At 52.3% G+C, this 20,985-nt stretch overlaps 1 protein-coding gene across 4 annotated transcripts in view; it reads right to left on the reverse strand.

The window, feature by feature from the left end:
* Positions 1 to 2,716: 2,716 nt before the first annotated feature.
* Positions 2,717 to 20,985, reverse strand: part of TCAF1 (TRPM8 channel associated factor 1) — a 55,162-nt gene continuing 36,893 nt past the window's right edge. For 3 of the 4 annotated variants that reach the window (XM_055119472.1, XM_055119356.1, XM_055119537.1), the window contains exons 3-9: positions 16,037 to 17,031; positions 15,633 to 15,730; positions 13,747 to 13,960; positions 13,288 to 13,527; positions 11,270 to 11,607; positions 9,306 to 9,556; positions 2,717 to 6,785 (exon numbers count right to left, since the gene is read on the reverse strand). In XM_055119472.1, the coding sequence (XP_054975447.1) occupies positions 6,776 to 6,785; positions 9,306 to 9,556; positions 11,270 to 11,607; positions 13,288 to 13,527; positions 13,747 to 13,960; positions 15,633 to 15,730; positions 16,037 to 17,031 (2,146 nt within the window). In that variant the 3' untranslated portion in view covers positions 2,717 to 6,775. Of the gene's footprint in view, positions 6,786 to 9,279; positions 9,557 to 11,269; positions 11,608 to 13,287; positions 13,528 to 13,746; positions 13,961 to 15,632; positions 15,731 to 16,036; positions 17,032 to 20,985 lie in introns of all 4 variants that reach the window. The other variant, XM_055119423.1, reaches the window with a different exon arrangement.

Raw genomic sequence — 20,985 nt, forward strand, 5'->3', positions numbered from 1 at the left:
CCTGGCTCCTTCAACTATTTTTAGCCATGAGTTACACTGAAGGAGGCCTCTCATCTCTCTTCTCTGAGAGGCCTCAAGAATCTAGAGAGGATTAGTTGCACTCTAATTTAGTAGTAGAGACGAACGGGTGACTCCACTCTGCACGTATCGGCATTAGTCACTGGAGAGGCTTACGAAGCCGTTGAGATGATACGGAGCAGGTGCCCACAGCTGCTTGAAGAATCAGGACTCCGGTGGTCTTGGAAACGCGTCTCTTGGTTCTCCAACTGCAGAAGCCACGGCCCAGCCTCAGCTGGCGTGCTCTGCTCTCCTCAGTGCCAACACCATGCGCCCGGGGGGGCGTCTCCTATCTAGTGATGAAGTGTGACAGGAATACCAAGGCGGACCAATTCTGGGGGCACAGGGAATGCTTCTGATGCGCACTTTGACTTGAGGACTGAGCCTCTCGGGGCCTCACTTCCAGAGACTCACACTTCAGTACAAGCCTCTTCAAACTTTCTCTCTCCCCTCTTGTCTTCCAATAATTCTCCCAGCCTCCTCTGCACCCAGTTTCATTTTCTTTCCCATGTGTTTCCTTCCCCAAAACCTTCTCTTGCACCTCTTTTGTTTCTGCCACTTGGGGGTATCCTGGCTAATACAAGTACTGTCATAATTACACCTCCAACTTGAGTGTTTTTAGTTCAGATTATATTACGGTAGGAGAAAAGAACAAAGCCATCGACGTGGGTGTTTATGGAAGACTTACCCATGATATCATTCATTCTGCGGGACACTTATGCTAGCCTTTAGTCAGCAGTGGCTTGATCTATCCGTAAGGGCAAGCTCTGGCCTGCCTACTTATTTAAAGCTTGAAACTGGAACTTGCCGCATCTCCGAACAGGTGGCCAGCCCTTGTTGAGAGTTCTTAAAGCATCTATATTCCCCTGTGGTGTTTGTGTGGATCCACCCTGGGCCTATCTTGTCCCATTTGGATCTCAGTTGTGTGAAGCGCATGCAGCAGAAGCCGATTATTTCTAATCAAGAAGACAACCTGGAAAATCTCTTTCACTGTCACTCCAGAGAGACTTAAGTTGAAACTTCCTTATTCCAGTAAGAAAGGATCTTCATATACTGCTAGACTCCTTCCAGCTCTAGGTTGGACATACAATCTGTCTTATACTAAAGACTGTAGTCATCCGGGACATTGATTTATTTTTTAATTATTATTATTATTATTTACTTAATCACAGTAAGGTACAGTTACAAAGCTTTTGTGATCAGTTTTCAGTCATACATTTATTCATTCCAACACTCATCTCTCCATCAATGTACATTTTCCATCACCAATGTCCCCAAATATCCCCTGCCTCTATGGAAGGCACTTTTATTCTTTGGGGGACATTGATTTAAGGTCTAAATAATTTAATTGATTTAAATCAATTAAATCAATTTAATGTCTAATCAATGTCCCCCAGAGACTAATTTTATGAAGAGGCAATGGGAAGGATTTCCAATAAGCACCACCGCTGATGGGTGGCTGATGGGTGGCTCATGAGAACTCTAGTCTTGGGAGTTAGACAATGGAATAAAGAGAACTAATATATTTTTGTTGATGGACAAAAGAATTATTTCAGTGATCGTATGGATAATCTGGGAACCCTTCTCATTTTGGGGGGCTCTGTCTCCATTTTAGAATTTAATGATAAACATAGAACATAGAGAAGCTAATGCAGATAAGAAAAGTGTTTAAATTCAGGCTGGAGCGATAGTACATCAGGTAGGACACTTGCCTCCGACATGGTTGACTCGGTTTCATCCCTGGCTCCTCCATCTGGTCCCCTGAGGCCCACCAGGAGTGATCCCTGAGCACAAAGTCAGGAGTAAGCCTGAGCACAGCCAGGTGTGCTCCCCAAATAAACAAAGAACAAAAAACACAAACAAAAAGATCTATAACTATATTTTCACTTAGAAATGTTAGTGATGATTGACAAGAAAGACCTTTCTAGAGACCAGGCATGTCAGGAAATAAGAAACTTGGAAGTCTGAGATTTCCAGTAGATAGATGGTTATTTCTTCTAATACAGGGGGAAAGGTAATCAAAAGCAGATTGTCGGGGGCCGGAGCGATAGCACAGCGGGTAGGGCATTTGCCTTGCACGCGGCCGACCCGGGTTCGATCCCCGGCATCCCATATGGTCCCCCGAGCACTGCCAGGAGTAATTCCTGAGTGCAGAACCAGGAGTAACCCCTGAGCATCGCTGGGTGTGACCCAAAAAGCAAAAAAAAAAAAAAAAAAAGCAGATTGTCACCTTCAGGGAAAGTGGCAATAATACCAAGGAAATTTATGTGAAACTTATAAATCATCAAAGATATAGGGCTATAGGAAAGCACCATTTTGGTCTATAATCTTAAATTGCTTTTAGGCATAAGAACAAAAATATTGGAAAAAACAAAACAATACAACCCCCCCCACACACTGGTTGGCCAATCTTCTTGCAACACCTTATTGGATATCCATTCATTCAACAAATGTTGAAAACCTGTTAGCAGTTATCATAGTCACTAGTCGCATGTGCATATTTTGTTTGCTTTTCTATGGAACATCCGCGGAGATCAAGACAAGGTTCAGTGAGTTGAAATCATTGGAAGATAAATGATGTGGTTCCAGCTAGAGTGGAACGGAAAGACGAGAGTCTTGACACTCTTCGAGATGGCCTTAGTCAACATGAAACCACTGAGAATTTTTAGCAGAGTTTATTAAAAACTTTCAAAGTAATACATGCACAGGATAAAAAATAAAATAGTACAGAAGGATTTAAAATGAAAAACCCCAAGATTTCTGACCCCATCCTTTAAACTCTAGTCTTATCTCTAGAAACAAGATTATTATTTTTGCTTTTAAAATTTTTTATTTTTCAGATTTTCTGGCAAATAACTTCCTAGCATTAAATATGTTTGAACAATAATTTCTTGACTTATTAACTTCAATTTTTAACAATCCACCATTACAAAAGATAAGGATTTAACTACCCCTAGCTTTCCATATGCTCTTGATGTGATTTTTTTTTAACACTTCCATTGGTTTAACTTATCATTTTGGAAAGTACACTTTTTCAAGAGTTTTTTTTTAAACTCATTACTGTGGACTTTGCTTTTGATTCCTACTTTATTATATAGATTAGCCCTAGTCTTCCTTCTCTCTCATCTCTACGAGTCTCAACCTCTTTCTGTTCTTCTCCCTTAACTTGTCAGGATTCATTTTCATCTTTTCTGAGTAACAAACTCTTTCATAATTTGCGTCTAGGCTGATGATATAGAACACTGAGTGCCATCTTCATTATTGTGTCCATGTAAATACTGCTTACTAAAAGCTAAGCAGGGTGTTATCATCCATACACAATGTCGTGATGTCTGTGCCACGGAAAAAGAAATATACCCACACCAATGTTAAATGGAGACTATTTACAGTGCATGTACATTTTGTTGCTGCTTCATGGGTATGAATTTCTTGATATTGTTCTACTTTAGTTTTTGTTGACTAAAGAATGCTTATTCTCTATATTCTCAAACATCCCAGCTTCTCAATAGTACTCTATGATACTCAAGGTAGATTTTTCCCCCCGACAGCCTCAGACTTGCATTCTTATCTGAAATGGGTGTGCTGGAGACCCATCACTCCAGAGGAAGTATCTTATCAGACAGCTGTCACTCCAGACTGAAGAGTCCTGGCAGGTAGGTAACTCACTCTAGTGATATGTCCTGTCAAGTAACAGTCACTTGAATGAGGCGTCCTGTTGGATCATCACTCCAGAGTGAATCATGCTCTTTGAAAACTGTCATTCTTGAGGGTGGTGTCTGTTGGATACCCATCCCTCTAGAGTGAGGTATCCTGTTGTAATTGTCATTTGGGAGTTGTGTCCTGTTGAACACTGCGACTCTGGGGGTGCACTGTTGGTAAATGTCACCCAGGAGTGATGTCCTGTTGGTAACTGTCACTCTGGAGTGAGATGTCCTGTTGGGTAATCATTACTCTAAGAGTGAGGTGTTCATCAGGGATAACTTACTCTGGAGTGAGGGGTTCTGTGGAAAGAACTGTAACTCTGAAGTGAGGTGTCCTGCTGATAACTCGCTGTGGAGTGAGGTCTGTCTTGTGAGTAACCATTACTCTAGGTTGAGACGTTCTAGAGGAGTAATTCTAATCCGGGAGCTGTTCTGTGGGGATAATTATTACTCTGGAGTGAGGTGTTCTGTGGAAAAAACTGCTAATCTGAAGGGAGATGTCCTGTCAGTAAATGTCACTCTAAAGTGAGGTGTCCTGCTGGATAACCATTACTCAAGTGTGATGCCTCCTGTGATGGTAACTGATACTCTAGAGTGAGGTGTTCTGTGGAGGCAATTGTTACTCTGCAGTTAAGAGTCCTCCTGGTAACTTCACTCTGGAGTGAGGTATTTTGTGTGGGTAACTGTTACTCTGTAGTGAGGCATCATTTTGCTGTTACTCTGAAGTGTACTGTTGGTAACTCACTCTGGAGATGCCTTGTTGGTAACTGTCACTATGGAGTGCGATGTCTTGTTGGTTACTCACTGTGGAGATGTCCTTTTGGGTGACTGTCACTCTGGTGAGGTATTATGTTGGTGACTGTCACTCTGGTGAGGTATTATGTTGGTGACTGTCACTCTGAAGTGAGGTATTATGTTGGTGACTGTCACTGTAGAGTGAGGTATCCTGTTGGTAACTGTCACTCTGGAGCGAGGTATCCTGATGGTAACCATTACTTCGGAGTGAGGTGTCCTGTTGGTAACTGTCACTCTGAAGTGTCCTGTTGGTGACTATTATTCTGGAGTGAGGCATTCTGTGGGGGTAACTGTTGGGTATTCTGGGGGGGAATTGTTACTCTGGAGTGAGGTGTTCTGTGGGGAAACTATTAGCCTGGGGTGAGTTGTTCTGTGGGAATAAACATTATTCTGGAGTGAGGTGTCCTACTGGAGAGCTGTGAATCTAGAGTAATATATTCTTATTGAGAGCCCCATTTTCTGGATTCCACACCTTTCCTCTTGGACTTCTACTTTATTCTTTTTCCAGTTCACTTTAGGGGTTCTGTTTCATTTTTGCTAGAGAACTTCCTCAAGGTACCCACTCACTAGGGGTCCACAGGGTAGCGACTTTGAAAACTTGCATATCAAAAAACATCTCCCCCCCCCCTTTTTTTTTTTTTGCTTTTTAGGTCACACCCAGCAATGCACAGGAGTTATTCCTGGATCTGCACTCAGGAATTACTCCTAGCGCTGCTCAGGGGACCATATGGGATGCTGGGAATCGAACCCAGGTTGACTGCGTGCAAGGCCAATGCCCTACTCGCTGTGCTATTGCTCCAGCCTGAAACATCTTCCTTTTTATGTGACTCTAAGGGTGGGCACTCTAGGAACTGTGGGGCAAACACTTTCCATTTGTGAAGACATTGCTCCACTGGCTTCTCACCTTCTGTGGTGCTGGTGAAATGTCTGCCAGTTCCTTATCCCTTGCTTATTGTACTAATTATAAAAAACTAAATTTAATTTCTCTCCAGGCACTTTTAATGTCTTTCCTCCTTTCCCAATATTCCACAGAGTCACAAGATTTGTACAAATCTCAGTAGAATGGGGGGGGGGCATCTCAATCTGGAAACTGTTCTGTTCATCAGTCCTTTCCATTTTCCTTTATTGGTACTTCCAGAAGTTCCAACAGTTAGATACTGATTCTCTGTCTCTTTCCTTAATTCATACTTTCTGCTCTGCTCTTTCTTTTTGGCTCTGAATCTGTGAATATTTTCTAATTTTTCTTTTCCAGTCTACTATGTTTGAAAGTCTTTAATTTCACAAGGACTTCTAAAAAATTCTTTTATTTTCCCTGTGTTTATTTTCACCTTATAAAAATACCCCAGATCTTTCTGAAGATAAAATTTCTAAATTACTTATTTTTTTACAAAGTTTCTTTCAGGTGTATGTGGGGTGTGTGTGTGTGTGTGTGTGTGTGTGTGTGTGTGTGTGTGTGTGTGTGTGCACGCTTACTTTCAAATCTCCTAACTCAAATTGGTTATTTTCCTTATATTCTCTCACTTGATTCTCCCTTCCTCTGACTCCCCTTTCTCTGCGCAATGTCTGGGAATTCCTGGCTGGCCACTGGCATCAAGGAATCAATATAACTGTTGACTTTTCTAGGAGTTGGTGTGGGTTCTCTGCTGCCCTGGCCAATTGGGTTTTAATCCTTGTTTCTGGGAAGACTCTGGAAGCACTTAAGCACTAGAGCAGGAGTGGGGATGGGAGGCATCTCATTCTAATTCTAATTAGAGAATTAGCTAATATGCTAAGGGGGTTATTTCTTTCCACAAAAAGAAAAAAAAAAGGAAAGATTTTTATTCTGGAGCACCAACTCCTACCTCTCCTCAGGCAGTTTATTCAGTTCCTTCATACAAACAACAACAGCAAAAAACACCGTGACAATAACAGTGACAAAGGGACTTGAAACCGGTAGCAATAGGACACTGCCTGTGTCTGAGCACGAAAGTGGGTCGGAGGGGACGGGGTTCAGCGTCACGACTCAGTATGACTCGCGAACAGATAAACCTCTTCGGTGCCCAGGTGTCTTTGGGGTCGTGCGGTTCGGATCAGCTTATGTCCTGCCTGAAAGGTGCTTTCCCGAGCGTCCACTATCCTGCTCCGGCCGGCCTGGGTGGAGTTCTTCTTCGCTTAGAACCAAATCTTGTCAGTTTGCTTGGCTGAGAGGTGTCAGTTGGCTTTTGCATGTCTTGACTTCAATTTCAGTGGGGCCTGGGGAGGGAGGGGAGGGAAACTTACATGTTCAGTTCATCATCTCAAGTTCCAAGTCCCGCTTGAGGCTTGTACACAGGGCACCGACCCGGGTAGCTTTCCAGTTTTAAAAGGTCCCCCGGGGCGATGAGAATGGAATCGAGAGGGGTGGGGGGGATGGATGAGGGAATCTAATATCCTTTCTGAAAACATGCAGAGCCTGGGACTTCCGGGGCGCGCATCCCTTTACGGAAGGAACCCATCACTTTGAAACCCACTAAGCTAGTGAACTAGCAAGACGGAAACCCCAACAGCCCAGAAACTGAGCCTCTGAACAATAAAGGGGTCACCCCAGCGCTACCTAGTGGGGAATGCCTCAGACTTTCCCTTTGAACCGGCATTTGGGATCATCAGAGAGACCGTTTGTTCTAATGAAATCAGATGACGAACCAGGATAGGAAGCCAGAGCACTGGGAGGCGAGCGGGGACAAACAGGTCCTACGGCTGGATGGCTGGGTCTGTCAGAGACTCTTTTCCACTTGGGTGTTCAAAGAACTGCGGTTATTAACACCCATTCCGCAACCAGGAGGTCTGGTTCACACTAGATCCATCTCGTATTAGCACTGCAGCTGGGGCACTTTACCGCTGCTCATCTCATCTGGTCCGCTCATGCCTGACAGAGCAATGAGTTTCTATCTTCTAAGATTATTGTGAAGATTAACTGGGACCATCCCTAGCAGATACGCTGCCAAGATGCCACAACCTACTTCCTGCCCGTCGTTATTTTCTATGGCGAATGAATATTCAACTTCTACATTCAAAGCAATAGATAACGTAGTCATGAGATAAGGGGGAATCATTCCCTTTTATTAATTAAAATTTTAAAAAATCATATTAACGATGGAGAGATGATAAAGGAATCCAAAGAAAAAATCACAATTTACGTCAAGGGCTTGTCTCTACCCAAAGTCCCCCAAAGCAAAGAGAATTGTAAAACAATGAAATAAATAGTAGTGAGCCAAAGGAAAGCTGTCTAGATTAATGAACTAACTTTCATTAGAGATCCTCAATTGTAATTAAAGCTACAAAGTAATGAGAGATTTTGAATAAGATTAGAGGACATTTTAGAAAATCTTTATATGTGTTATTAAAAAATTTGCATCAATTGTGCTCAGTTATTTGGTCTGAAGGAAAGATTTTTCTTTAGGTGCACTTTACTGTTTTGGGGCCACACCTAGTGATGCTCTGGGCTTATTCCTGGCTCTGCAGTCTGGGGGTCACTCCTGGTGGGGCCGGGGAACCATATGGGACACCGGGAACTGAACTCAGGTTGGCTGCATGCCAGGCAAATGCCCTATCCATTCTACTATCACCCCTCTCTGTGTGCACTCTACCTGCCAAAGTGGTAACTCCTGACTGTGATTGGGACCTGTCCCAACTGTGGAAATATAAGCACCGGCCCCAGGCCCGGAGCCAGAAGCCCATTGTTGGTTAAAGACAAACATTGTCCTGGTTTTACACAGGTTTTACTTCCATGCTTTGTTTATTCAAAGGCAGGATATTGGTTTTATTTTAATTTTTTTTTTGCTTGAGAGGCAAGAACTGAATAAAGAGACTAATCCTCAAGCAACATTGAAAACCCCATTGTGATTTTAAATTCATAAAGCACTGTACCGCACGCCTTTCAGTGGCTGGCTGACCGCTCACAGGACAGAAGAGGATTAATTACACTACATCTGTAAATGCCAGCTGGAGGTGAAGCCTAGTTTTCAAACGAGTGAATTGAAAAATGAGTGAATTAGGTAAAGAACAGAACAGTGGTGGCCAACATGTCTCTCTCTCTTTCTCTCTCTCTTTCATTCATTTTCCCCCTTCTATTTATTGCCAGGTTCTTTTCAAATCACCTTTCAAGGGACTATCATCAGATCTTCACAATAATCCTACAAAATAGATCCCATGTTTGAGATGAGAAAGTGCGGGAACTTGCCAGGACTCACACAGCCATGGAGACCCCCCCAGACTCGCTTCTCCAGAGCTCGGCCTAGCCAGGGCCCTTCCTAGCAGCTCCTGGAGAAAATACCTCATGTCACCGGGGCACTGGCTGGCGCGCCTGGCCCATTCGGGTCTGGGCTGGGTTCTAAGGGAGGCTTGGGGGGAGCACTGATCAGAAATAAAAGCCCAGAGAGACCCCAGGATGCCGGGAGGAGGGGCTCCCTGGGTGGGCCCAGGCCAGGAAGGAGGTGACACTCAGAACAAGGCCGGGAGACGGGCAAGGAACGGAATCTGTGAGCAGAGACACGAGCCTTGCAAATCCCAAGGCCTTGCTTCTGAAAAGCTCCGACTGCACCTCTCTGTGTGTGCTGAGCCTATTTCCTCCAGACAGAACTGGGAGGGGGGCAGGTGGGGGGAACAGGGGAAACGGGGCTCATGGGAGCAGAAGACCAGGCTCGCGCTCTGAGTGACAGAGGTGGCGGAGGGAATGCCCATCTCTGCCTGCCTCCCGGGACCTCTCTACCTGCCACCTCGCTGGGCACTCCTTACATCTGTGTGAGGAGGTACAGTTTCATTATATTTTCCTTCCACTCAGGTAGGTAGGCCAGGCTGGTTGCCACTTCCTTCTGGATCGGCCAGGCCCAGGCCTCAAAGAACGGCGCCAGGTTCTTCTGCACTTGGTGGGAGAACATCTTCACCCAGAGGTTCATTTTGTCCACGTTGTCCGTGGGCAGGTTGGTCTGGTTGCGGTACTCGGTGAAGAGGCGGATAAAAGGCTCCCACCCAAAGGCCTCCTGGAGCTGGAAGGAGAAATCAGCGGGGGTGAGCCCCTTTGTCTTGGCAGGGAGCCCCTACAGGCAGCCCACCGAGGCCATCCCTTGCACACGGCTCGGATCTCTCTCGCGAACCCGCTCTCCCACTGGAACTGCTGGCCCCGCTCTCTCCTGTGCTGGTGACAAGCAAGGTCCGGAGCAGGTGACAAGCTCAGCTTAGAGCGGGAGCACCGGAAATAGCCAGGGGTGGAGCAGTTATTACCAGGTCCTGATTCCTACACCGGATGGCAATGCCAGGGCGTGACACCCGTGTATCAAATGGCCTCAAATGGAAACATGAGTCTATGAACAGACTTTATTTTGTTTTCGGGGCCCTCCCGTGCACTGGGGGGGGGGGTCCACCAGAAGCACGAGGTGCCTGGGATCAAACTCGGGAGCCTGTGCACGCAAGGCACGTCCTCCAGCCGTGGCGGTAGCTCCCGGTTAGTCACAGTAGAGCAAGATTACAATCTCCCACCCCCAACCTGAAGGGCACAATCCTCATGAAGCACAACTCTGAGTACTTCCGGGAGACTGGAATGGCCTCTGGGGGAAAAGCAAGTCTCACAGAAGCGGTAGCCAGACCAAAGCCCTAATGCGTCACTTGAGAAAAAGGCCAGTCCCTTGGGAAGAGCCCAGGCCAGGCCGAGCCATGGTACTTTTGAGAGAAAAGAAGGAGGGGCACTTGCCAGAGGACCCCCATGCTGGTTCGCAAATGCGGACCCTCTGTTCAGGGGCGGGGGGGGGGGGCTCATGATAAGGTGGGAGACTCCTGGGCAGCTCTGCTGTCCAACTCTGGGCCGTGGGGCCAGACTGAGAGACGCTCGAGCACGTGGAAGGACCAGAAGAGTGTGTGGCTGGCCCAGGGCTGAGTTCCAGAGTTCCAGGGCTTGAAACACTCCACCAATAAGCTGGGAATCAACCCGGGGCCTGGGAGGGAAGGGGAGGGCGGGAAGGGAGGAAAGGGAGGCCCAGAGGGAAGGGAAGCGGAGCACGGAGCAGTAACTCAAGGGCATGTCAGGAAGGAACTGGATCACCTCTTGGGGGGAAAGAGAAGCAGGGTCTAGGGCGAGGGGAGAACGGTCCGCCCGCCTGCGGGGAGGGAGAAACCATTTCCCACCCTGCGTGTCTCTGTCCGGGGGACGCTTAGTGTACTTGGTTCCGTTTCTGGGCCACACCTGGCTGCGCTCAAGGCCTACTCCTGCCTCTGCACTTCGTGACCATCCTGGCAATGCTCAGGGCACCCTACGGGGCGCCGGGGTCGGGGGGTGGGACCCGGGCTGGCTGCGGGCACGGCAAACGCCCTCCCTGCTGTGCGATCTCTCGGGCCCCTGGCACGCTCCGGTGCGGGCAGCGGGTCACCAGTTTGGTTGGGTCCCGGGCGTGGCTGGGTTCCAGGCCCGCGCCCGCGGTCAGTGTACACTGCGGGGGCCGCACTTGCGTCCAGCACTCGGAAGCTCCCGCGGTGCTGCCTGTACGGTTCTCAGGGGCCTCCTAGAAGCGCCTGGCGGGGAGTGGAGCGGGGCACCGAGACCAAGGGAACGGAATCCACTTCGGGGTGGTGCAAAGTGGGATGCCACCGGAAGTGAGGCGTCCCCGGACGTGGGGCACCACCGGAAGTGCGGCCGTACAGGAAGTGCGTTATTAGGGGGGATTTACCCGCCGGGCCTGGCTCCCCGCGCCCTCTCCGTCCCGCCGTACCTGCAGGTAGGTCTCCAGCGCCGTCCATGCATTCCAGTTCTTGACGTTGGGGCCCTTGCTCAGGTAGATGCGGACCCTCTTCTCCCGCACCGGCGGCCACAGGGCGATGTTGGCCCGGCCCCGGGGGATGCCCAGCACCGTCTCGTGCACGTACACGCACCACAGGTTGCAGGTGGCCTCGGTGGTGTGCGGGGGGAACTCCCACTCCTGCCGCTGCTGGTTGCGCCCCAGCTCGTGCACCGGCCCCCACAGCCCCTTGGTCCGGATGAGCTTCTCGTTGATGAGCTCCTGCACCGACTCCAGGTGGCACATGATCGGGTACCCTGCGTGCATCCAGCCTGCAGAGGGGGCGCGGGTGGGGGACGGATGGGGGGGGTGAGAGACTGAGCCGGCCCCTCCCCCCGCATCATGCTCTGCGGCAGTCGATGGCCTCGGAGCCTCTGTCCCTCACCTCCTGTGACACCCCGAGGCCCGTCACGCCCAGAAGGGCCATCGGCCCTGGGCTTTCCTTCACGCTTCCTCTTTCTGCACCCACGCCCGTGCCGGCGTGTGGTGGTGTCCCTGGGCCACCCTACAGCCCTTGCTCTTTCCTCTGTCGCCCTGCACGTCCATGCACCGTGTCCCCAAGCACTGTCCTCCCTATGAAACCGGGGCTGCAGGCAGCTCCCCTGCACCGACCCGGCGTTTCTCGTGATTTGGGGTTTGGGGCTCATGCTCTGCAGTGCGCATGGCTCGCTCCTGGTGGGGCTCCGGGGGTGACAGGTGGGCCTGCTGCGCCCCCCCCCCAACACTGCTGTACGCTCAGTTTCTATGTGAGCCAAGAGGGCCGGGCTTGAAAGAGGTGCCCAAAGTTATGCCAAACCAGTAACCAGGGGACCTGGGGACACAGGTTCAAACTCGGGACTCTCCATAGGCAAGGCACGAGTCCCTGACCACTGGGCTATCACCCTGGCCCCTCTTTTCATTTTTTTTTTTTTGGTGCCATACACAGTTGTGCTCAAGGCTTACTTCTGACTCTGTGCTCAGGGATCGCCCCTGGAGGGGCCTGGGGAACCATGTGCCGTGCCAGGGATGAAACATGGGCCAGCTGAGTGAAAAGCAGGAAGCTGACCCACCGCACTATCTCTCTGGCCCGCTCCCTGACCCCTCTGGGCTTACTCACACACCAGCAAAGATCTTTTTCTTCAGTGTCATCTGGGTGTGACTAAATTCCTTCCCCAGCAGCCCAGACCAAGCCGCCAAACAGAGGCCTCCAGGCTTTACACCCGGCTCTAGCCCCTGCTGAGTACTGAGAGGCTGATTTCCAGGAGGGGCACTCTTGGCACTCTCGGCCCTGGCCCTGGACGCTGTCTCTTGTTGGGCTGACTTACATGGTGCTGCACCCCCCCCCCCCCCACCCCGCAGTGTGCGCCTGTGATCTCAGAGTCCCGCAGTTTGTCCAAGAGGCAGTCAGATGGCTTCCTTCATTTTCACTGGAGGTTCACGGGATGGGTCACCAAACCTCCCATACTACTGTGATATTTAAGTAGCTTCCAATGATTTTTAAAAAATGGAGTACCCTCAGTGTTAACCTGGGGGCGGGGTTCACCACCTGTGATACTTAGCTCAGGGGGTGGGGTGGGTTTGACGGTCTTGGGCTAGGGGGAGTGCCAGGAGGTGAGGGACAGTGTGGCATTGGCAATCAAACTCAGCGACTCATTGATACACACAAGGCATGCACTCTGGGCTGGAGAGAGAGCCCAGCGATGGTTTCCCGAGCACTGCCAGGAATGAGCCCTGAGCACAGAGCCAGGAGTAAGCCCTGAGCACCACGGGTGCGACTCGGATGCCAAAGACTACAACTGAAAGGCACGCATGCGCTCTACCCGTCTCCTGTTGGGTTTTCGTTGTGTCTAAGGGGCACAGCTGAGTCTGTTTCTTGGGTCCCCTTTACACAGCGAGGATGGCTGCTTCCTTGTGGCCCCCACTAGCTGCGGGCAGGCAGGGAGTCCCCCCCACCCCCATGCCCCGGTACCCACCAACTGAGATCTGCACGTCGGCCACGATCCTCTGGGGCAGGCGCAGCGGGAAGGGCTCAGCCCCCAGGCGCGCCACCGCCTGCATCACCTCGTCCCACAGCCGCAGCAGCGCCTCCGGGTTCTCCACCGTGCGCAGGTTGGCGGTGGGCACCGTCAGGATGATGTTGTCCGTGGCCAGCTCCCCCCAGGGGCCCGGGTGCTCCTGGAGCCGTCGCTTCCACTCCTCCTGGGACGTCTCCCCTGGGGAGAGAGGCCGGGGCGCCTGAGGCTCGCTGCCCGTCCCGCACCCTCGCGCGGACACGGAGCCATGGGACCCCGGTCACGAGCCAGTCACCCGCCTCTCTGGTCGGCCCCTGTCTCTCCTGCCTGTAAGGGAGCTTTGCTTCCTGTCCACCCCCCCACTCTCCCCCCCCCACTCTGGTTCTCCTTCCTGTGGGGGTCCCCCCGGCCCCCACTCACCCAGCTTGTAGAAGGGCGCGTGCACGGCGCCCTTGACCGTGATGGGCACGGAGCCCAGCTTGCTGCTCTGAGGCACGATGATGTAGAGGAGGCCGCCCCACAGGCACGTGATGGACTTGGACGGCTTGTCCAGGCAGCAGCGGTTGATGACCAGCGGGCCCCGGAACAGCTTGCTGGCCCTGGTCAGGTCGTCAGTGTGGCAGCCGATCTGCACCTGGTGCAGAGAGACGCCCCCGCCAGAGTCACCTCGGGGGTGCGGGGATGGGAGGGGGGTCGCGGGACACGGCAGGAGGGGATGTGGGGCCCCATGCGTGCCAGCCCTTCTGCCAAACACGTTTGCAGCTCCCCGAGACCCTGTGTCCTTCCTCCCGGGCGCAGGAATCGAGGAGGCTGTCGGCATCCTGGTCCCTCCCCACCCACTAAGCCCAGGGCCATGGGGAGTCACTGACAGGAGGGACACCGGCTGGGACTCTCGGGGTGTCTGTGTCAGACAGGAGCCTGGACTAGCCTCCTGCACGGCGTCAGTCCTTCTGACCCTGCCTTTCGAAGTGGACATGGGGCAGTGGGTTGCCGCATGTGGGGGCAGAGTCAGACCCTCCCGGAGCTCCAGCAGCCATATCTACATGGGGGGAAGGGGCCTGGTGCTGTCCTGCATGTGGGTCCAAGACGCTGCAGGACAGAGTCTCAGACTCAACCCTCGATGTCACCACAGGGGACAGAGCAGGACGGCAACTTGACTTTCTCAAATGGGGTGTGTGTGGGTGTGTGCGTGTGTGCATGCATGTGCTCATGTGTGTGTGTGTGCATGTGTGTACGTGTGTGCATGCACACATGTGAGTGTGATGTGGTACAGATGGACGGGGCGGGCAAGGACATCTGGTTCACAGGGGGAGGTGGATTCCGAAAGACCTGGTGTGGCAGAGGGAGCATGACAGATGGAAAAGGAAGTGAAGTGGGCCCAGGGCACCCTGTGCCAAGGCTCTGCCCTCTGCTTCCTTTCTTCTTTTTGTTGTGTGTGTGTGTGAGAGAGGAGAGTTTGGGCCACACCTACCAGTGCTCAGGGATTACTCTTAGCTGCACACTCAGGGGTCACTCCTGATGGGGCTCAGGACACCCAGTTAGGTGCCGGGGATGGGACCCAGGCTGGGTTTGGGCAAGACAAGTGCTCCCCCCACCTCCCCAATCTTTCTGGGCCCCTCTGCTTCCTTTCTTAATCCTTTTCTACATGGTGAAGTTCACACACAAAACTGAGTCAGAGGGAGGGTTGTGTTGTCCTGGCCCCGGAAATGCATCAGATTTTGGTTTTTTTTTCACATTAAAATCAATCAGTTGGGCTTTCTGGCATGTTAAAAAGGGTCTCTCTGTCTCTCTGTCTCTCTCTGTCTCCCTCTCCCTCCCTCTCCTTTCGGGCACTGTGTTTGCAATACAGATACCGAGAGGTTATCGGGTATATCCCTTTACCTACTTTGGGAAGGAAACTGGGGACTCTGGTGCTGGGAAACGTGCACTGGTGGAGGGATGGGTGTTGGAACACTGTCCCTAATCACGAACAGCTTCGTAAGGGTCTCTCTCACAGTGATTCGATTAAAAAAATCTTTAAAAAAGGAAGGGGGTTGGGGACTGGAGCAATAGCACAGCGGGTAGGGCGTTTGCCTTGCACGCGGCCGACCCGGATTCGATTCCCAGCATCCCATATGGTCCCCTGAGCACCGCCAGGGGTAATTCCTGAGTGCAGAGCCAGGAGTAACCCCTGTGCATCGCCAGGTGTGACCCAAACCCCCCCTCCAAATGGAAGGGGGTGTTGGAGTCCAAAGGGCTTGTCCTTCCGAGGCTTAAGCTGGGCACCCCGAGTAGCAGCTGTGCCGGGAGGGGGGGGCAGGTGTTACCTTCAGGTCCGCAGACGCGGCAGCCTCGGGCAGGGAGACCTCGATGACCTGCCTCCCGGGGATGTAGAGCCCGGTGCTCATCCAGCAGTACCTGGTGCCTGCCGTGGACAGCGCGAGAAGGGCAGGGTTCATCCCAGCCCGCAGCCCCACCCCCTGCGGGGCTTCCCACCCCCCCCCCCACCTGGGCCTTCCCCTCTCCTCCGCCCACCCCCCAGCTCTTGCAAACCCAACCTCAAAACCTCAGGCCCCATCTCCTTGGGGGTAAGAGCCCAGCCAGGGTTGGAGCTGGCCCTCGGGACAGCGGTGGGCAGATGGCATCACGCTCTGCCCTCGTCACCCTCCACACGTGAGTTTAAACTTTTGTGTGGTGGAGGGAGGGAGCCCCCCCCACCTCCCGCCCCTACCTGGGTTGTTGCAGTTGACGTCCACGGTGATGGGCGTTTCCGAGGGCCGCAGGTAGAGGCTGCTGTACATATCCTCGATCTCGGGGACCAGGAGGGCCAGGTCGCTGCCCGAGTGGGCCAGCCCGGTGGCCAGGGACAGCATGGCGCCCCGGCAGCAGTCGTTGATCACGGGGTTCTCGCGCGTGGCCACGGGCAGCCGGTAGCGGCTGAGCAGCTTGCGGAGCAGCCGGTGCACGGACATGTAGGCGGGGACGTCGTCGGCGGGGATCTGCAGGAAGGCGGCGCCGTCGGGGCCCAGCTTGGCCAGCCAGCCCTTCTCCACGTTGCCGCGCTTGCGGCCCATGATCACCTGGAACTCGGCCAGCGTGGAGCGGAAGTGGTAGGTCCGGATGCCGGCCTTGGGGGTGCGGAAGGGCCCCGGGTTCAGGCTCTGGCTGGTGATGCTGATGCCGAAGGGGTTGAGCAGCAGGTTGCCGGGGAAGCGGGCCAGCGGGGACACGCCCGGGTTCTTGAAGGCCCACCACCAGGCCTGCGCGCCCACGAACAGGCCCCCGCCCTCGGCCACGAACTCCTGCAGCTCCTTGACGCCCACGTCGCTCATGGGCTCGAAGCAGTAGACGCTGGCGTCGCTGGTGAGGTGCGGCTCCACGCTGGCCTCCACGCCGCCCACGGCCAGCAGGCTGCTCAGGGCCCGCAGCTCCGTCTGCACCACGATCTTGCCCCGGCGGCCCCCGTCCAGCCAGCGCACGGCGTTGAGCAGGAAGGGGCCCAGCTTGCTGACGGTGAACAGGACCTTGTGGCCGGTCACCACCACCCGGCCCCGGCCGTAGCGGGCGGCCGCGATGACGCAGCCGTGGTAGGAATCCAAGCCCAGCGGGAAGGCCAGCGCCCCGTGCACCAGCAGCTGCGACGGGAAACAGTCCGAGTTGGTGATGTCCAGCTCCGAGATGCCGTGCAGGAGCTCCGCTCTGTCCTCCGAGAGGTCGTCATCACAGCTGCAAGGGGCAGGGTGTGGTCTGTCAGCGGGGCAAGGCCCCCGGCCCTGGTCCCCCGACACACACACACACACACACACACACACACACACACACACACACACCAGGCACAGCGCAAGTGTCCACTTGACAAACACTGCTGGGCTTCATCCCCTACCTGGCAAACCGCCTGGATACACCAGTACTTGTATTTCCTGATCAACAACTCTACTAGGGGCTGGAGTGATAGTACAGCGGGTAGGGCGTTTGCCTTGCACGTGGCTGACTTGGGTTCAATCTCCGGCATCCCATATGGTCCCCTGAGCACCGCCAGGAGTAATTCCTGAGTGCAGAGCCAGGAGGAACCCCTGAGCATCGCTGGGTGTGACCCAAAAAGAAAAAAACAAAAAAACCACAGCAACTCTATTAACTGACCATCTAAGAAATATGGTACCTGGGATGTCACCATGAGTGCCATGTCGCCTCCTTGAACTTTTCCTAAAAATAGAATTTCTCCCCCTCTGGGCTGGATCAATAGCACAGCTGGTAGGGTGTTTGTCTTGCATGCGGCTGACCAGGGTTCGATTCCTCTGTCCATCTCAGAGAGCCCGGCAAGCTACCGAGAGTATCCCGCCTGCATGGCAGAGCCTGGCCAAGCTACCCGTAGCGTATTTAATATGCCAAAAACAGTAACAACTCTCAAAATGGACGTTACTGGTGCCCACTCGAGCAAATCGATGAATAATGGGATGACAGTGCTACAGCGCTACAGACAGTGCCCCCCTCTAGCTTACTTCATGGGATGAGAACCATAGGAAATAGTGGCAGCGTTCCCGAGCGTGAGCTAACAGGTTCGCAGGAAGACTTCCGGCCAACAGCAGGCTGCTGCTGGCTGCTTACGATGTGGAGAGCTCAGATGCCAACCGCAGATTCTTGACTGCATAGGGGCTGGTGCCCCGAGCCCGCCACATTGCTAAGATGTCACCTGAATTATTATTATCAGCCTCAACAGGCGAAAGAGAGGGGCAGAGCTGGGCCCTGGCAGCCTCCGGCAGGGGAGGAAGAGGCAGGAGCACCAGTTCCACTCTGCTCCTTCTTGGTACACGATTCCCCAATTCACGGGGAGCCCCTGCTGCTCAGCCAATACCGTGTCCCGAATATTCTGCAGGCGAACGTTTATTTCCACCGGCTTTGCAGCCTGGTATCAGGGACCGACTGGGAGCTCCTGGTTCGGTTCTCGGAAGGAGTCTCGTTTGTCAGCATCCTGAAGCCCATTCTTTGCAAATGAAATCACCAAGGAGCCTAGCGAGGGGCCAGTGAGGAGTCGCTGAGATCTGGAGAGGCGGGGCGATGAGCAGCCTTGGCTGCAGTGAGCCCCTCTAGCTGCCATGCGCCCCCCAGTGGTTACCCCGGGAAACGCACCTCCTCCTGCTGTCTGTTCCCTTCTGTTAGGAACAAAAGCCTCTAGTACCTCAGGCATCCCATGACCCCTGGGGGTGAGACACAGCCCCTGCGAGCTCAAGGCATCACTGGGGTAAGAGATGGCGATGCCCCTGCGCTCCTGAGCGCCCAGTGCGGGGTCCTCCGCTCCCGTGACGGTCAGGAGGCAGCTGGAAGGACGCACTGAGAAGCGGGAGGATCTGTGGTATCTGTGCGGTGTCTCGGAGTCGGGAGGGAACCAGGATGACTGTTTGAGCTTGGGGGCCACATCCAGTGGTGCTCAGAGGCTCCTCTGGCTCTGTGCTCGGGAGTCGCTCCCAGCAGGGCTCAGGGGACATGAGGTGCTGAGGATCAAATCTTTGCATTCATTTATTTATTGGCAAAGGTGGGAATTGAACCCAGGGCCTCACACATGAAAGGCAAGTGCTCCGCTGCCGAGCAACAGCCCTGGCCTGCATCATGGAACCATGGAGGGACAACTGGAATCCTCTTCCCAGACCACACCCTCCCTGAAGGGAACCGTGTCACTTCCAGGCGTGACCTGGGAGCACTGAGCCTTCATTTCATTTACCTCTGACCTCCCTGCTCTAACCAGACCCACCCGACAGCATTATGTGCGTGTGTGTGTGTGTGTGTGTGTGTGTGTGTGTGTGTGTGTGTGTGGTGGGTGGTGGTGGGGTATAGGGAGGGTCTGGCCACACCTGGCAGTGCTCAGGGATGACTCCTGCATCTGTGCATCTGTGTTCAGAGGTCATGACTGATTGGGACCATATTCAGTACCAAGAATTGAACCAGGGCTGGGCACATGCAAGGCTAACACTGTAGTATTAACCTTCCACTCTCACAGCCCTATGACTGTCATTTACTTCCCATGATCATGGGCCCAGAAAATAAGTTACTAGCCAGGTCAATCAGAATGTTCTCGCTTAGTGGTATGGGTATTTCTCAACCAACATTTGATCTACCTTAGCGATCTAATTTGGTGATTCTGCAATAAAACCATCCCTTAAAATTTGGGTGGGGGCCGGAGCGATTGTACAGTGAGTAGTGTTTGCCTTGCAGGCAGCTGACCTGGCCATGCAATCCCTGAGCACAGAGCCAGGAGTGGTCCCTGAGCACGGAGACATGAGTAGTCCCTGAGCACAGAGACAGGAGTGATCCCTGAGCACAGAGCCAGGAGTGGTCCCTAAGCACAGAGACAGGAGTGATCCCTGAGCACGGACACAGGAGTGGTCCCTGAGCACGGACACAGGAGTATTCCCTTAGCACAGAGCCAGGAGTGGTCCCTAAGCACAGAGCCAGGAGTGAGCCCTGAGCACAGAGCCAGTTGTGAGCCCTGAGTAGAGCCAGGACTAAATTCTGAGCACTGTCAAAGAATTATTTTTTGTCCTTTAAACATACATACAATATTAAATAGAAAGCATGTTTCAGCTCCTACAAAAACGGCATTCTGTTCATAAATTTGATGCAGTTAAGTACTTTATATGTGAAGCCAGAGAAGCATAGGGTTACTGTCCTTTATTTTATTATTATTATTTATTATTATTCACTGTAAGATACAGTTCCAAGGTTGTTGTACAAACCATAACCGGGGTTCAGCACTGCAGCACTATTCACAATAGCAAGAATCTGGAAACAACTTGAGTGCTCGAGAACAGATGACTGGATAAAGAAATTATGGTACATCTACACAATGGAATACTATGCAGCCACGTAGTAATTTTCCACATAGGAAAAAACAAAGTCAGGAAATTTGCCTGTAAATAGATGGACATGGAGACTGTCATGCTGAGTAAAAGGAAAAGGAGAAAGACAGTCATAGAATGATTGCAGTCATCTGTTGGATATAAAAAAATTGTATAATATGAGACTAATACCCATGGACAGTAAAAACAAGGGCCAAGGAGGACTGATCCATGGATGGAAACTTGCCACAAATGGCAGGGCAGGGGGAGGCAGTTAGGATAGAGAAGGGACCAGTATGACAACAATCTTGGAAGTGATCACTCTGGACAAGAACTGAGAGCTGAAAGGAGGTAAAGGGATATACACGGTAACCTCTCAGTAGCTATACTGCAAACCATAATGCAGGGAGTGAGAGTGAGAGTGAGAGAAAGAGAGGCAGAGGCAGAGACAGAGAGACAGAAAAGTGCCTGCCATGGAGGCATCCTGGGGGTTACTGTTCGAGGTTGACCTGACTGCCTGTCATGACAAGAGGTGACACTGGAGGTGCAAAGCAGATACAGAGACACCCAGTAGCTGGAACCTCAGGGTGATGACGACTCTGTCCAGGTCCTGCTCAGGCTAAGTCAGGCAGGTGTGGCAAAGGCAGGCAGGTGCCTGTCATTTCCTACGGCCATGACTTAGATGCAGAGAGAGATAAATGACTGCTTCATGTGCTGGAAAACGTCTGACATTTTAATTTCCTTCCCCACTCTCCTCTGAAATGAAACCTAAGTTATTAAAGTGAAAACAAACCCCTAATAACGTGGGGTCTCAAGAAAGGTACAATAAACTGAGAGTGAGAAATTCATA

Source organism: Sorex araneus, chromosome 1 (assembly GCF_027595985.1).
Source record: "Sorex araneus isolate mSorAra2 chromosome 1, mSorAra2.pri, whole genome shotgun sequence".
Lineage (NCBI taxonomy): Eukaryota > Metazoa > Chordata > Mammalia > Eulipotyphla > Soricidae > Sorex > Sorex araneus.